We start from the raw sequence: 17,226 nt of genomic DNA, 5'->3' as shown, positions 1-17,226 counted from the left end.
ACAGGTTCCTCCTCTAACCATCAATTGCTTGGCTTTCATACTGAGCACTGAGAACGGGGCTTCCCTGCTGCCTGAAAAGGCAGCAGGCTGTCCATGGAGGAACAGTTTGCTCTCTTCATCCATGGGCAGCTCACTTGGCTTCCATGCTGAGAAAGAAGATTCCCTATCTCAGTACACAGAATGGAAATGCAGCCAGGTGCTCACGGAGGAAGAGATCAATCCTTTCTTTCATCAGCAGTAGGGGCCTACAGCCAACCCCCTCTTCCTCGCTGGTCATCTGCTTCCTGATGCTCAGCTGAGATGAAACAGTTGAGCAGAGGGAAAATGGCTGTGGAAGAGCCAAGCTAAGGGCAAGGCCTGGGAGGAGAGGCCAGCAGGCCAGATGGGGGAAGTTTCCCCACCCCTAGCATAACAGCAAGAGCCTCCTCTCACCATTGTCCCCCAAGCAACTTGGGATTCAGTGGCATAAACTCTGCCTGCTGGTGCAGGTTTCTGAGGCATCCACCTAACACTGTAAGTAATTTTAAAGAGTAAATACTAAAAAATGATTTAGGGCTGTCTCTTTAAACAAATATTTTTGGGGGGGCGGGCATTCAGACATTCGTGGTGACCCATTATATACAAACAACCACTAGCCATGGTTGTTTCCACTCCAAAACGGCAACTCTGTTTTGCAAAATTGAATCTTCACACACCTCTAAATATATACAGATTCCAGAGGAAATCCTATAAAATAAAAGGATACCTATCTTTTGATGAGTATGAAAGGCTAGAAGTATGCATGTAACAAATTGCTGAATAAGACCTCTTCTCAGATTTGCAGACACAAGATGCTAAATCTTCAGGCTGTGTTAGCTTTACAGATAGCCACAGGATGAAGGGGGCATGCCATCTCCTCAATGAACTTCACTTTAGCACAAAGCAAACATTTTTCTCCACATCAGCTGTAGTCAGGGCATTAGCAGTGTGTGGTAATTGATTTCAGTAGGCTGTTGCTGAGAAATAGAGCTGTATCTTAGCTTTTTATCACGATGACTTGCAAAAAGCAGGTTCCGTATTTACAGGCCCTATCTGTATTAAGTGACATTACTAGACCCTTCTTCTGTTCAAGTGACACAAGGGATTAGCATATCAGTGCCTTATGATATATAAACTGGTTTATTATCATTTTCCTGCTTGCCTTTTCAGTTTGTAAATAGTAACTGCACCAGCTGAACATATGGTAATCAGAATGTAATGTACACATTATTAAATCACATGCAGATACAACAGCACAATATTCATGAGTTCATATATCATTCTAAACCTTAGTTGTGATCGAGGCACCTAATGACATGATAAAAGTGTTCCCAATTTTGCTCCAAAGACATTTTTAAAATGTGCTCTACTAATGTGAACAACTTATGGCCACATTTTGATTCAAAATGCTATTAAAAATATTAGATTAAATCATGCCAATAATTGTTCTATGTTATGCTATAACATAGAGATATTTAGAGTTTCAATATATATTTTTAAATATGGTAAACAGCAAATAAATCCATAAAATAATATATATATATCTACCAATAAACAAACATCTCTCTAGCATTTGATCCTACAGATAACTAAAAAGATATAATTAAAAACACACTTGTTTAACTTCTGTAACTGAAACTGAACAATTATATTTCTGTTGCAAGGATGTCAAGAAGTGGAAAGACGCAGGAACCTAAACTCAGGAGTAAGTCTCCATTAGACAGGCACAAGTATGAAAATCAATAAAGATTAGTCCAAACTATAGTACTGCTACAGTGATAAACAAACAAACAAATATATTATTCGGAGTAGGATAACCAAGGGTTATGCGAGGGTTGTTTGACCCTCGCATAACCACACTTGCCAGGTTTGCCCGACTTGACAACCCTCGAGTGGGGGTTGCATATGCAATGTGGTGCCTGTAGGCACCACAGCTTGTCATGGATTATATTACCCATGATGAGCCAAGGTGGGTTGTCCAAACTGGACACAGTCTCCATGCTTTGTGGTGAATGGGGGGGGAGGGGCACAGACTGCATTCACCAAAAGATGTGTCAGCTGAGCGCTGCTATTTGCTGGTTGCCAGGTTCTTATTTCCTGTATTGTGTACACATGACAAGTCTTATCTTTGTTCAGCCTGTATCTGCATCTGGATCCTGTGCCAGGATACGGATAAGAGAATAGAGATCCATTAAGCTCACTGCTTTGTCATTTTATTGCTTTTTAAACAATAACAAAGAGAAACAAAGCTAACAAAAAGGTAGACTTCCTAGATTCTGAACTCTCAAATACTCCCAGCTAACCCATTCCCCCTACCTAACCCATCATTTCCCAAACATTCATTGGTTCAGAATACAGAGAAAGTCCAGAAGTACATATTAGCACTGAGGCATAGCCTTAGCAAAAATTAGCAGAACTGCACATCTGTCCTACATAATGTTCAGTAAGGCAAAGTGTATGATAGCTTTATACCAATGTATAATGTACTAACAGGATTTTTGGCTCATCCAATTCCACAAGCTCTGACAAAGCTACAATAAAAACCAAAACTAAGATCAGGCAGATGAAATGCTGGTCCCAAGGACATGGTAGAATCATCTGAGGCCCGCTGTAATGAATTTGCTAGGCACTTCCAGAATAAAATCTTTTGCATCCGCCAGGACTTAGACTCCAGTGTTATAGCAGGTGAATCTAGTGAGGTGTCCAGAGTACAGTCTTGTCCTGTAATCTTGGATGAGTTTCAGTTGGTACAGCTCGAGGATGTGGACAAGGTGCTTGGACAGGTCCACGCGACCACCTCTGTACTGGATCCTTGCCCTTCTTGGCTAATAAAAGCTAGCAGGGATGGAACAGCCGGCTGGGCCAAGGAGGTGATTAATGCCTCTCTACGAGAGGGAGTGGTCCCAGACCGTCTGAAAGAGGCGGTAGTGAGACCACTCCTGAAGAAAACTTCCTTGGACCCGGAAAATCTTAGTAACTACAGGCCGGTAGCAAATGTTCTATTCCTGGGCAAGGTCCTTGAGCGGGTGGTGGCGGGACAGCTCCAGACACTCTTGGATGAGACTGATTATCTGGATCCATTTCAGTCGGGTTTCAGGCCTGGCTTTGGCACGGAAACAGCCTTGGTCGCCCTATATGATGACCTATGTCAGGAGAAAGACAGGGGGAGTGTGACTCTGTTGATTCTCCTTGATCTCTCAGCGGCTTTCGATACCATCGACCATGGTATCCTTCTGGAACGTCTGGCTGAGTTGGGAGTGGGGGGCACTGCATTGCAGTGGTTCCGCTCCTACTTAGCAGGACGGCTCCAGAAGGTGGTGCTTGGGGGACATTGCTCGGCCCCATGGACTCTCCAGTATGGGGTTCCGCAGGGGTCGGTCTTGTCCCCCATGCTGTTTAACATGTACATTAAACCGTTGGGTGCAGTCATCCGGAGTAATGGAGTGCGCTGTCATCAGTGCTCCTTTTCATCCTCATCAGGTGTGGCTGTGGATGTGCTGAACCGGTGCTTGGCTGCGACAATGGACTGGATGAGGGCTAATAAACTGAAACTCAATCCAGACAAAACTGAGATACTGCTGGTGGGTGGTTCCTCTGATCGGATGGGGGGCGTTCAACCGATTCTGGATGGGGTTGCACTCCCCCTGAAGGAGCAGGTTCGTAGCTTGGGGGTTCTCCTAGAACCATCTTTGTCACTTGAGGCTCAGGTGGCCTCGGTGGCACGGAGTGCTTTCTACCAACTTCGGTTGGTGGCCCAGCTATGCCCCTATCTGGACAGGGATAACCTAGCTTCAGTTGTCCATACTTTGGTAACTTCCAAATTAGATTACTGCAATGCCCTCTACATGAGGCAGCCTTTGAAGATGGTCCGGAAACTGCAGCTTGTGCAAAATGCGGCGGCCAGATTGATAGCTGGAACAGGGAGATTTGAGCATATAACACCGATTCTGGCCCGCTTGAATTGGCTGCCTATATGTTTCCGAGCCCAATTCAAGGTGCTGGTCTTAACCTATAAAGCACTACATGGCTTGCGACCACAATACCTGATGGAACGCCTCTCCCGACATGAACCTACCCGTACACTGTGCTCAACATCTAAGGTTCTCCTCCGAGTGCCTACTCCGAGGGAAGCTCGGAGGATGGCAACAAGGGAGAGGGCCTTCTCAGTGGTTGCCCCCCGACTGTGGAATGATCTCCCCGATGAGGCTCGCCTGGCGCCAACGTTGTTATCTTTTCGGCGCCAGGTCAAGACTTTTCTCTTCTCCCAGGCATTTAACAGCATTTTAACAGCATTTAACAACGTTAAGTTTGTTTTTAATGGACCCCAGAATTGTTGGTGTTTTTAAATGGATACTGTTGTTTTTATACTGTTTTTATGTTTTTTTAAATTTTTGTATACTTTTAATGTTTACTATTTTTAATTGTTGTGAACCGCCCAGAGAGCTTCGGCTGTGGGGCGGTATATAAATGTAATAAAATAAATAAATAAATAAATAAATAAATAAATAAATAAATACAGGATGTTAAAACCTATCTCATCACCTTCTTACTCAGCTCTTACTATTTTATGTAATTTCCTCCCCATATTCTCTGAAAAATCAAAGATATAAAATGAGTTATACATTGAGACCCAGTTTAAATATAGTAAGAAATCATGGTTTCCCACTACACTGAATTTTGTTTTCATTAACAATAGTTTAAATAATCCTCAGTTCCCTGTGTTTGGACTTTATGCTAATACACTAGCTTGTTTAAAATCAGGAAAGCTTTCAAATTCATCATAGATGCAAAAGCAGAGGAGCAGGGAAAGGAGCCAGGCACACGTTCAAAGTGAAGCTGAATGTGGGTATACAAGGCAAGAGATCTATCTGGACATAAAAGGCAGCGAGGTGGTGTAAGTAAGGAGAGAGGAACTCTGAGCTTCAAAATGTGGGTTTGGCACCAGAGTAGAGATGGGGAGTGCTAGGAAAGATCATGAGGAATGGATTCTGCTCAAAGCAAACCCCAAGTGGACGTTGCAGCTCCACATCAGAGGGTCCCATGAACAAAATAGCATTCTGGATACCCAGACTCAAGAGCAGTTATAGACTCCCAAATGTGAGCACAAAGGGCAATGGTTTTGAGTGGACTCAAAGGGGACAATAGCTTGACTCTGTGGAATGGAAGGAAACCTTCATTTCGACTCCTGGCTAATTGACTGAGTAAAGGCTAGTTGACCTAGCATTATGAATGCCATGCTTCCAAGAAATAGTTAGGTAGAGGTACACTGAATTTTCAGAAAGAAGTTTCTGTTTTCATTTGCCTTTCTTAAATTTGTTTAATCAAAATCAGCCAAATAATGAGCACATTGTCCTTTAAAATAGAATTCACTGGAATCACAGTACTGTATTTTGTCAGTAAATTTAATTGGAAACGAATTATCACAATATTGGTGTTAAACCTGAATACATTATGATTTTTAGATACTGAAATGGGTACATCAGTGTTAACCCTGCCACATTAACACTGCACATCTTATCCTCTTTAATCCTGTAATGAATATGGGACTAAAAGCGATACTCCTATGTGTCACAAGGCCTTACGTGATTATCTCCACAACAAAGGAGTGTCATGTCAAACATGGCTTTATTCTGATTTAGTCCAGGGATCAAGCGAGATAAAGTAGATTATGAGAGCAGGAAAATGTATTCTGTCTAAATGTTGAAAAAAGATTCCACGGAAAGAAATTCATGTATTAAAATAATAATATTGAAGCCCTTTTAAATATAAACATTTATTCCCATATAAATGAAAAAGGCATCCTTTTAAAGTACTGGAATCGAATGTAAGCTTTATACCAATCTATAATGTACAAAATGGGATCTTTGGCCCATCTGGTTCCACAAGCTCTGAGAAGGTTACAATAAATTCAGTTGCATGCAAGAACAACAGAACAAAATTAAGATCAGGCAGATGAAATACTGAGTGAATCTCATCACCTTCCTATTCCAGCTCCCTGGCCTCTTAAACACCCTTGTGACCAAGTGCTGGCAGATGGGTGCAGCACCCCCCCCCTTCCCCACTAGAGCTGCGCTTCGCACGCACACCCCTCCCAAGGATTTATTTTTTTAGAATTGTCTTTTTAATTTGTGACATGACAGACTCCATGTAAAGAATGACAACATGTTTTTAAACTGAATTTTTGAGAAAACAAGTTCCACACTAGTTCTTAATTTCTTCATTATAACATAAACTATTTTGTTTGTTTTATACCTTTTGGTATCCTCTTGTTCACTGCATTATTAACATCCTTTTTTCTTATGAAACAAAAACAATATGCCAGTCATTTAATTGCTGGTGGTCATTCTAAACTTTCTGTTAACTTTACCTTTAAGTAGCCTATTATCAATTGAGCACCTTGGATAGCTCCTTTAGAGTTCTTTACTGAAACCCAGAGCAGATTCACCATCCGACTGACATTGGAGCCACCAGGCAGCACTGCCTGTTATGTAGGCTAACACACTGTCTCCATGGAAGAGGAGTGAGGAGGAAGGTCAGTGCCATTCTCTTCCCCTAGCTTGGCCCTCACATACTGTCCACCAGTGAGTGGGGGTGGGAATTGGCTGGCGCTATGTGCCTCCCCCACACAAAATGCCCCACCAAAGAAGAAGAGCCATGCTGGGTCCATCTAGTCCAGCATTCTGTTTACACAGTAGCCCACTAGCTGTCAGGTGCAAACCCACAAGCAGGATACAAGTGCAACAGCATTCTCCTGCCCATGTTCCCCAGCAACTTGTGTAAATAACCTTTATGCCTAACATTTATAAACTGCCCAGAGAGCTTTGGCTATAGGGCAGTATATAAATTTAATAAATAAATAAGAAGCCCTCCCACCCCCCGCAAAAAAATCCCACCTTGCAGAACATTCTAGTTTTCAGCAAGAGTCAATGGATAGTTTAAAAGCCACAGTTAAAATTCATGCGATATGACACACACAAAGAAAAGATTATCGGAAACAATATACACTACAATACTAATAGTGGATTCAAATGCCTCATCCTCAGCATAATAAGAATTACCAAAGTTTGCCTAGGAATTCTTGCAGTGTCTTTTATTGCACTTCTCACTCTCTCTTTCTCTCTTAGCCCAAATGCCAATTGCTAAGCCAGTCTCTGATGGCTGGCTTAGTGTTTTGTTTTCCTCAAACCCCTTGCCAATCCAGGCCAAATAGAGCCTGTATTGCGGAAGTCAAAGTTGATGGTGATGAAATCTAGGGATGGAGGGTGGCCTTTGAGGCAGCCAGGAGTGGTGTGGGATGAAGAGAGAAAGCACACTGGGTCCACGGTGTTCTCTGTAGAATGGGATGCAGTTTGTAGAATTTTCCAAGCAAGAGACAAGGAGACACATCATTAAACCCAAAGAATAGGTAGAGGTTACAAAATCAGTCAACCTGTATGGAACAGGATTATGACAAACCAGTCAACTTGGAGATGTCCTGGTTCCTCAAGAGAGCCCCTTTCTTAAAATGTGTGTTATAAACCTTGAAGGACATTGGATGGGGATAGGTTGTGCTAGTGAAAGCCTTAAGAGAAGTTTGTTTGGGGGGCAGAGCAGTGGGCTTTGACACATAGATAGAAAAGTAACATTTCCAGAAATGGTAAAGTCATGGGGCGGGGGGAGAGCATGTTTTTCTCGGGGGTGATGGTGGTGGTAGGAAAAAAACCTGTCATTTGTGGGGAATTTTCTTTTAAGCACTCTTTACAGATCCAAAGTCACTTTGTTGCTTCAGGACGGCCTTCCCCAACCTGGTGCCCTCCAGATATTTTGGACTTCAACTCCCATCATCCTCAGACAGCATGGCCACATTAGAAATGCTGGGCACTGTAATCTAAAATATCTGGAGGGTACCAGGTTAGGGAAGGCTGCTTTAGGAACATAAAGCAGCCTTTGTGTTCCTAAAGTTATATTATCTATAACTTGGTTTGCTCACAAAATTATCATTATATTTAAAAACTTTAAAAATTAAACTCAGTAAGGGTGCTGTCCTATGCTTTTGCCAGCAGCTTCCAGGCTTGGAGGCTGCCGAGTATCCAATGCAAGGCGGGAGAACTGCAGAGACGATCTTCACCTCCACACTCCATCATTTCTGTTAGATGGGCACCTCGGAGGGTGTGGGGGAAGGAGGCTACTGTGGCTGATACAATATGCCATCTCACAACCACCCTGGTCTCCCCCCCTGCCCTGGGAATGCCTCCTTTTCCCCGTCACTGTGCTGTTTTCCAAGTACGTAAAGGTAGCTGGCCCTCATTTTAGAGAAGTTTCCTCTTTTGAAGTGCAATGTGACTGTGTTGGACTTCCGACAATTTATTTATATATATTATATATATTATATAAATATATATAATCTGATAGCACTGTGGTCACTGTTTCTAACTGGTTCAACAACGTTTACATCTCGTACTAGGTCTCGTACTAAATCCTCTCTGTCCGGTTCCACGACCAACTGTTCTAGGGCACAGTTGTTTAGGGCATCAAAAAAACCCCACCCCTCTTCATTGTGACTGGCATATGCACTTATCCAGCCAATGTGGGGGTAACTGAAGTCACCCATTATTATAACACTTCCTCGCTTGGAGGCCTCCTTGATTTTGTCTTCCATCTCAAGATCACCCTGAGCATTCTGGTCTTGGGGATGATAGCACATCCCTGGCACTAAATTAATTTTGGATCCAGGTATTATCGCCCACAGTGCTTCTGTGAAAGAGCTTACCCCTTTGAGGTGTTCTATTCTGCTTGACACTATGCCCTCTTTGACGGAATTTCAAAGCAGGCAAACAAAAACGTGCATTACAAGAGTCTTCAATATAACGTGAAAGAATAAACAACAGTAATACTTACATAACTATGGATCTTCAGAAAATCCGAAGGACTGCTTGTACAGACTTTATCTCCTTCCAAGCCCATTACTCTTTTACAGATATTTGATTTGGGGTCGCTTGGGTTTTTTGCAATGACAATATCACCTCTGAGAAAAAGGTTGTACGGAAATGTCAGTGTCTAGGAATATGTCAATGAAACACATATCTTTAATCAGTGGTGGCAAACCTTTGGGGTGAAAAGTACCAAAAGCCAAGCCTAAATGATGGCAGAATGCCACTCTTAGGCAGCTCTCATCCTGCAGCCACCTTGGGGGGCATTGCAGCATTGGAAAACAGGCAGGCAGGGATGTAATCCTGCTTTATGCCATAACTGGTTCCATTGTCTTTCCTGCTCTTGTCCAGGAGCACGTGTTACAAACGTCTGCTCCTTGCTCCCCTTAAAGACCCTGTAATTTAGGCCAACACTCCCATTTTCTAAAAAAAAAATAGGCCACTTTTTGCTGTCTTTTGATATTGCAAAGCTATTGCAATATATGGTTACCATTCTGCAAAGAAGAATTCTCCTTGATCTAACTGCAGCCTTTGACACGGTTGATCATGATCTTCTCTTAGATTCCCTTCATGACCTTGGATTTTGTGGCTCTGTCTATAACTGGTTTGCCTCCTATCTAGCGGGTCGCTCTTTCAGCGTGTTGGCTAATGGCAGCTCGTCTTCCTCCTTTCCCCTTTCAGTAGGGGTTCCGCAAGGCTCGGTGCTTGGTCCGTTATTGTTTTCCTTATACATGTTGCCCTTGGGTAATCTTATTCAATCTCATGGCCTCCAATATCATCTGTATGCCGATGATACACAATTATATCTTTCATCTCCGGATCTTTCTCCTGATGTTCACGATCGTATCTCGGCATGTCTTTCAGATATCTCAGCTTGGTTGCTTCATCGTCGTTTGAAACTTAATATGGCAAAGACTGAATTGCTTGTTTTTCCTCCTAAACCTTCTCCTCATCTCTCATTCTCTCTTACTGTCAATGATGTTACGCTTACTCCGGTCAAGGAAGCTCGTAGTCTTGGCTTTATATTTGACTCCTCGCTCTCCTTTATTCCTCATATTGAGGCAGTAGCTAAATCCTGTCGTTTTTTCCTGTATAATATTGCCAGGATTCGACCATTTTTGTCTGTCTCTTCTGCCAAGACTCTTGTTCATGCATTGGTTATTTCTCGGTTGGACTACTGCAACCTTCTTCTCACTGGCCTTCCTTCTTCTCACATCAGTCCATTCGTTTCTGTTCACCACTCTGCTGCTAAGATCATCTTCTTGGCTCGCCACTCTGACCATGTAACTCCACTTCTGAAATCTCTTCATTGGCTTCCAATTCACTTCAGAATCCAATATAAACTTCTCCTGTTGACCTACAAAGCTTTTCACTGTCTAGCTCCTTCCTATCTCTCCTCTCTCATCTCACACTATTCCCCCGCTCGTGCTCTTCGCTCCTCTGATGCCATGTTTCTCGCCTGCCCAAGGGCCTCTACTTCCCTTGCTCGGCTTCGTCCATTTTCTTCTGCTGCCCGTTATGCCTGGAACGCTCTTCCAGAACATTTGAGAACCACAAGTTCAACCGCAGCTTTTAAAGCTCAGCTAAAAACTTTTCTTTTTCCTAAAGCTTTTAAAACTTGATTTTGTTCTGACTTTATACTGTTAGTTTTACCCTACCCAGTGCCTGTTTACCCTACCCAGTGCCTGTTTGCATTCTCTTCCCCTCCTTATTGTTTTATCATGGTTTTATTAGAATGTAAGCCTATGCGGCAGGGTCTTGCTATTTACTGTTTTACTCTGTACAGCACCATGTGCATTGATGGTGCTATATAAATAAATAAATAAATAAATAAATAATAATAAATGGACAAGGAAAGAATCTTTCCCTTGGACAGCAGGCAATGAGAGTGTCATGCATACATAGAGATTCTGATCACAAGCAAAACAGAAGTAGATCCAGGCTTGCACCTGGAGCATAAACTATCCCCCCCCCCGGCTACTTCTAAGACTTATTAACTACCACAACCTGTTTTTGAACTGTTATCCATCAGCAGTAAGTATTTGATTGTAAATAAATGGCTTAATGCGTTGAACCTGGTCTTTTATAGGAGTGTTGAACACTGTGCACACATTCACTGCTCCATAAACCACTAACAAAATAGCATTTGGGTAATATAATAAATGGCATTTACATTTCTGGAGAGAATTGCTCTCTGAATTTGCTTTCCGGAGATAAATTCTAGCTGTCAATTACAACATAGATCAAGATAACCTTTTAAAAAGCACTCATAAAGTATGGTGGCTATATAGAAAATTTGTGAAGTTAGAACACACTGAAATCTCGGTCTTTGGATTAATTCCAAAAAGATGCCAGATCAGGAAAGTTTCCAGGAAGCCCAAAATGTTTTATCCCCTGATCTAAAAGAAAGAACTGATAAGTTTATAAATAATGTTAACACAGGGAACAATGAAAGCAGGAATATGATTCTTAAGGCAAAACCATAATCAGAGAACAAGTATTTGTACAAACAGAACTATAGAAAATTAGAGCAACTTACTTCTGAATGTTATAAAAATGGCAGCTAAGATTTTCTGAAAACACAATATCAGAATTTTGTATTGTAGGCTCCATTGAAGGTCCTGAACACTAAAAACGAACATAAAGAAGTCAATTAGTTTTTGAAAAATATTTGGTCATATATAATATTTAAATATGGAAATTATAGTATCTTCAAGCCAATCCAGTTAATATAATTTTGGAGGGGTGATACGGATGATCTAAACCCATTTCAATCTGGGTTTAACACTGAAGTAGCCTTAGTCACCCTGATGGCTTGACATCTCAACAGCTTTAGATACTAACAATCATGGTATCTTGCCAGATCAGCTCTGCAGGTTGGTACAGTGCTATGGTGATTCCACTCTTTACTGCAGAGTTGGTTTCAGAAGGTAGTACTAAAGAACTTTTGTCTGAGCCCATGGCATTTGAGCTGTGCTGTCCCACAAGGTCCCATCTTATCGCCCATACTATTCAGTATCTATACAAAGCCACTGGGTAGGGTCATCTGGTGAACTTGAGTGAGGTATCATCAATATGCTTTTTCACCCAGCTCTATTTCTCTGTGTCATTTGAACTAGATGAGGCTGTGGAGGTACTTAACTGATATCTGGACTCAGTAATAGGATAAATGAGGGCCAATAAACTGAAACTTAATTCTGACAAGATGGAGGCACTGTGGGTTGGTGGTTCCCAGGTCTAGGACTTTGGTTTTCAACATGTGCTGCATGGGGTTGTACTCCCCCTGAAAGAGCAGGTGTGCAGCTTGGGTGTGCTCATTGATCCAACATTGTTTCTAGAGACTTAAGTGATCTTGATGGCTCAGAATATCTTTTACTAACTTTGACTGGTTCACCAGCTGGAGCTTTTCCTGCATAGGAAGAGCCTTGCCATGGTGATTCATACACTGTTAACATCCAGGTTGGATTACTGTAATGCCTTATATGTGGGGCTGCCCTTGAAAACCATTCAGAAGCTTCAACGTGCACAAAATTCAGCAGCCAGAATTCTGACTGATTCCTCTTGATGGAACCATATCACACCAATTCTTAAGGAATCACACTGATGTCTATGTATCATACTTTAGACACCTTCCTTGGTGCCCACTGTGACACCCTACTCCTCCCAGTTTTATTTTTATATTCTCTTGCTGGCAGCTGGGATGCTTTAAAGCAAGGTGGGATTAGTTTGGGTTTTTTTAACTTTTGTGTACACCTTTGCAGATGAAGGGTGGTTTATAATTCTAAAAAATAAATAAAATAAAATAGGCTAGAATTCTAAGACTATATTGCACAAAGGGTCTTCTGAATTTCTATCAGTTTGATGCCACTGTCCACAGATTTTAGTTCCATAGACTTCTCAACTCTTATTAGAAGTGTCATCATTTTATAGGCCTTCATATGAGCTTTGGGGACTCAAAAGAAATATAACCATTGCAAACCCTTGAATTCTTCTGTGTTTCAGATTAAAATCCATGCCCCACCCAATCATAACCCTCCAACGACAGTTTCATGCAGTCCTTCCTCAGGTAGCAAACCTGGCTGTGCAAAGCTGTCAAAGGCATCCAGAAATTGTGGGAGGCTTGGAAGTGATCCCTGACTGTCAAATAGGGGGATGGAGGGGGATTGGTTCAAAAATGAAACCAGCCATTTCCTAATCTATAGCTTGACTTATTTCTGAGCCAAGCTGATGCAACCCAAAGGAGCTCATACATGTCTTGCTCTTATGCGTGCTATTGTTCCCTGCCACGAATGCATGTTTGTATAACTCCTTCACATGTGATGAGCTGGGAACATGACTGATAGATAGATGATTCTTGCTGGCCTGACTTCTCCAACCAATAATCCAGCTTCTACCAATTGTGCATATGCTTCTTGGCAATGGACAATGCAGAAGGAGAGAAGATGACAGCAACCACCCAAAGTGGTTCCTTAGTTATGTGCCTTAGTTTAAAAGTCTTGATAGCTCCCAAGGGATGGGTGTGTGCTGAAAGTCACCAATCATCATGAACTCCCTGCAGCCATAAGCAAAGTTTAAAGACACCTAAAAAGCTCAAGTCATGCCATCTAGATAAATATCCCCCAAATGGCACTTCATTAAAACAGGTTTAAATTTTAGTAGGGTGAAGAAAAACACACTCGAAGCTGACATGCTAATATTGCAGCTGTTTTCATTAATTGTAATTAAGTTCTCATTTTAAACCCTTCTGTTAACTCACCACAACAATTCCGCCAAGGTATTCAAAGGCACAATGAGCTATGCACCCATACTGGATGGTGTAGCCAAGAAGTCGAAAAGTCTTTCCAATGACGTCTTTCAACATAGCAGTGTCACCGTTCTGCAGCTGGGAACAGAAATATGCCAGATATTTATTTATAAATGTATATCCTGTCCTATTTATTTTATTAATATTTATATGCCACCTTATTTTCTAAAACTCCATCAAGATGGTGCATAGCTATTTAAAACAATACAACCTTAACATAATAAAAATAAGAACATTTAAACAGTAAAACACTCTAACAACTACATAATTTGAAAGGCTAAATGAAAGAGTGGAGTTGTCACATCCTTTCTAATGGCCGAAAGATTGGGGGCCAGTCACGGTTCTTGAAGGAGCGCATGCCACAGTTTGGGAGAAACACAGGAGAAAGCTGTCTCATGCTTGCCTTTACTGAAGGGCATCATTATGTGCAGGGGCCTCTCAGAATGTTTGGTCCTTATGTACCACTCATATTGGTTCACAGCAATTTAAAGCTACAATATAAATTTAAAATAAACATGAGGCAAAGTCTTCCACAATATTAGTGCTGCCACTGGGAAGACGCTCTCTCTTGGCACCATCAACTGTATCTACCCTAGATGGGGCACAGAGAAGGGCCTCTCTTGAACTTAGGGAGTGGGCAGGTTGGTATGAGAAGGTGATCTCTGGAATAACCTAGACTCAAGCCATTTTGGATTCTGAAAGACATCACCAATACTTTGAATTCTGCCCAGAAGCAAATTCGCAGCCAGCAGAGATATTGCAGGATAGGTGTAACATAACCCCATGGGGGGCGTGCCCACTAACATCCCTGCTTCTGCATTCTGGACCAGCTCAGCTTCTAAAGAGGTAGGGCCATGTAAAGTTTGTTACAATCATCCTATCATGATGTAACTGAGGCAGGGTTATTCTAACCAGATCTGACTTTCTCAGGAATGGGTGCAGCAGGCGCATCAGCTTAGGCTGGACAAATCAATGCCTGATGACTGCCACCACTTGGTTATCCTCATGCAAGGCTGATTCCAAAAGCACCCCGAACTGCAGACTAGATGTTTCAAGGGTAGTAGCACTCCTTTCAAACCAGGTGGTATCCCTATTTGGGTGCCGATTGCCCTCCTGGCCAGGAGTGCTTCTGTCATGTCTGGATTAAGCTTCAATTTGTTAACTTTCATCCAGCCCATTATTGCCTCCAAGCACCAGTCTAGAACCCAGACAGTTTCCTTGGTGTTAGTGAAAAAGAGGAATAGAACCACATGTCATCTGCATATTGGTGACCCCAGATGACCTCTCCCAGAGGTTCAAAACACGAGGGACAGAACTGATCCCTGAGGGACACCATACACATGTGGTGTGGAGCATATCCCAAAGGAAATACTGGAACCACAGCAAAATGGTGCTTCCTACACCCATCCCCAGATGGTTTAGGATGATACACTATTGAACACTACTAAGATGTCCAGCAGAACCAAAAGGGACGTATTCTTCCTATCTATTTCCTAGTGTACATCATCTATGAAAGTGATCAGAGCTGTTTCAGTCTAAAAACCAGGCCTAAAATGGACCTAAATAATCCATTTCATCTAAGAATCCCAGAAGCAGACAACTAACAGGTGTGTCCATTGCCTAGAAATGGCAAATTTGAGACTGGTCAGAAATTATTCAACAGGGTGGGATCTAGGGCTTTTTCAATAAATTGTTTGCTACAGCCACCAGCTAGATAGCACCACATCCCCCATTAAAGAGGATTTCATCCCTCTCCTCACCCACTCGACCAAGCAAACCTTGGATGGCTTAATTAACCAAGAAGAGCAAAGATCAAGCACATGAGCTGTTGATCTCACACTACCAAGGATCTTGTCCACATCCTTAGGATGTGCAAATGGAAAACCAATCAAACGCAATGAGACAAGCAAATGCCAGAATGGTGACAACTATGATTTCTAAAAGGAATTCTGACAATAGTACAGCCATTCAATGGTCATGTTCAGATGACCATCCAAAGCTTCATAAAGGAGGGCTTACTTTCCTGATTTGTTAATTACATTAAGCTAGATTTCCAAAGTTTGGACTTAATGACCAGCATAAGACAGGGAGAAGAGAGAAATGGGAGAGGAGCATGCACTATGGCAAATGTCTGCGGCTTCAAGGTTTACAAAGCCTTAACAGATAGTCTGGCCAATATATCAACTTAATAATTATATTATATTTTTCCAAAACCAGGATACAATTTTTTTAAAGTTGTATTCAAAAAATCATTTAAAAATAGCTTCTCAGTGTGAACCAGTTACTGACCTATCCAGAAGAGAGAATACTTTCTAGCCTTTATATATCTGTCGCTTCCTTTGGCCTCCTTGACCAGCCTCTCCATTCCATTCCACTTAATAAAATCCTCCTCCTCCTCCTCCTCCTCCTCCTCCTCCTTACCCACCTCTCCCTTACTACCCAGTTTGCAGTTTTTTATTTCTGTCAGTCATGGGTTGTTTTGGGGTTCTTCAATCCCTTATGGTGTTTGCTTTTCCTGAAGATTTTTTGTACTCCTGCAAACCTCTGGGTTACCCAACATCTGCTGATACTTCCTTCTTGTGTGGGATAGTGTTATTTTGGCTACGTTTACACAAGCATGTAAATCCTGAATTACCTCTTGGTAATATAACCTTAAGGTAGTACAGATAGAGTGAGTGACCTGGTTTACACACTACAGCAGGCTCGTTATAAGTTGTTTAACCCATGATGAGTTGTGATGTGTGCCTGCAATATTTTGAATATCCGAATATTGTTGTGTCATGTGAACCCAGCCATCAAGGATTAGCTGATGATTAAACAACTCTCGCATAACCCTTGGTTTGTTGTAGGCTTATGCAAGGATTAATTAACCCTTAAATAACCCTTGATAGATGGGTTAGCATGACATGGCAACCCCCACTTGGAGTTGCATTTTCAAAATGTTGCCTGGCATGCACTGCAACTCATGTTGGGTTAAAAAAAAACAAGGTGAGACAGCTGTGCCATGCGAACCAGCCCAGTATAGGAAGCCTCAACAGAAAAGTTAAAATTAATCTTATTAAAGGCAATTATTAAAGTTTTATAAAGAGATGGGGAAAAGGAAGAAGTGATAAAAAATAGACATTTCCAGCTTGATACTGCCTGGCTCTTTGTGTTGGTGAAACCTTAGTTGCAAAAAATGTGCTTTCAAAGTTTAAGTCATCCTTAAAAGGAAAAGGTAATGGTTGATGGGGCACCTTGCAAATAAAGAAAAGAAAAGAGCAAAGGGTTCCTCTTCTCTCAGTTCTCTGGGGCATTCCTATCCTTGAGGAACAAAAGAAGTTTACCTGGACAGAAGACCACCCTAGAGAGAACTCTGTATTGACTGAAGAACTCCTACCCTATTACAGCAAAACAAAGTTACCAGAAAATGGAAGCTAACATCTGAATAGGAAATTGAATTATCTTGGAGTGAAGCATTTCGGCATCAGGGTTACAGGAAGACAGGCACTAGGC

General features: G+C 41.9%; 1 protein-coding gene across 3 annotated transcripts in view; it reads right to left on the bottom strand.

Moving 5' to 3' along the window:
* IMMP1L (inner mitochondrial membrane peptidase subunit 1) overlaps positions 1–17,226 on the bottom strand; it is a 48,338-nt gene that overhangs the window by 9,908 nt on the left and 21,204 nt on the right. For all 3 annotated transcript variants that reach the window (XM_063117334.1, XM_063117335.1, XM_063117333.1), the window contains 3 exons: positions 13,684–13,809; positions 11,467–11,555; positions 8,896–9,022 (listed from right to left, as the gene is read on the bottom strand). In XM_063117334.1, coding sequence (XP_062973404.1) covers positions 8,896–9,022; positions 11,467–11,555; positions 13,684–13,788 — 321 coding nt within the window. In that variant the 5' untranslated portion in view covers positions 13,789–13,809. The remainder of the gene's footprint in view (positions 1–8,895; positions 9,023–11,466; positions 11,556–13,683; positions 13,810–17,226) is intronic.

This window comes from Elgaria multicarinata, chromosome 2 (assembly GCF_023053635.1).
Source record: "Elgaria multicarinata webbii isolate HBS135686 ecotype San Diego chromosome 2, rElgMul1.1.pri, whole genome shotgun sequence".
NCBI lineage: Eukaryota > Metazoa > Chordata > Lepidosauria > Squamata > Anguidae > Elgaria > Elgaria multicarinata.
The sequence above is the reverse complement of the archived record's forward strand: the minus strand, read 5'-3'. Positions and strand labels throughout refer to the sequence as shown.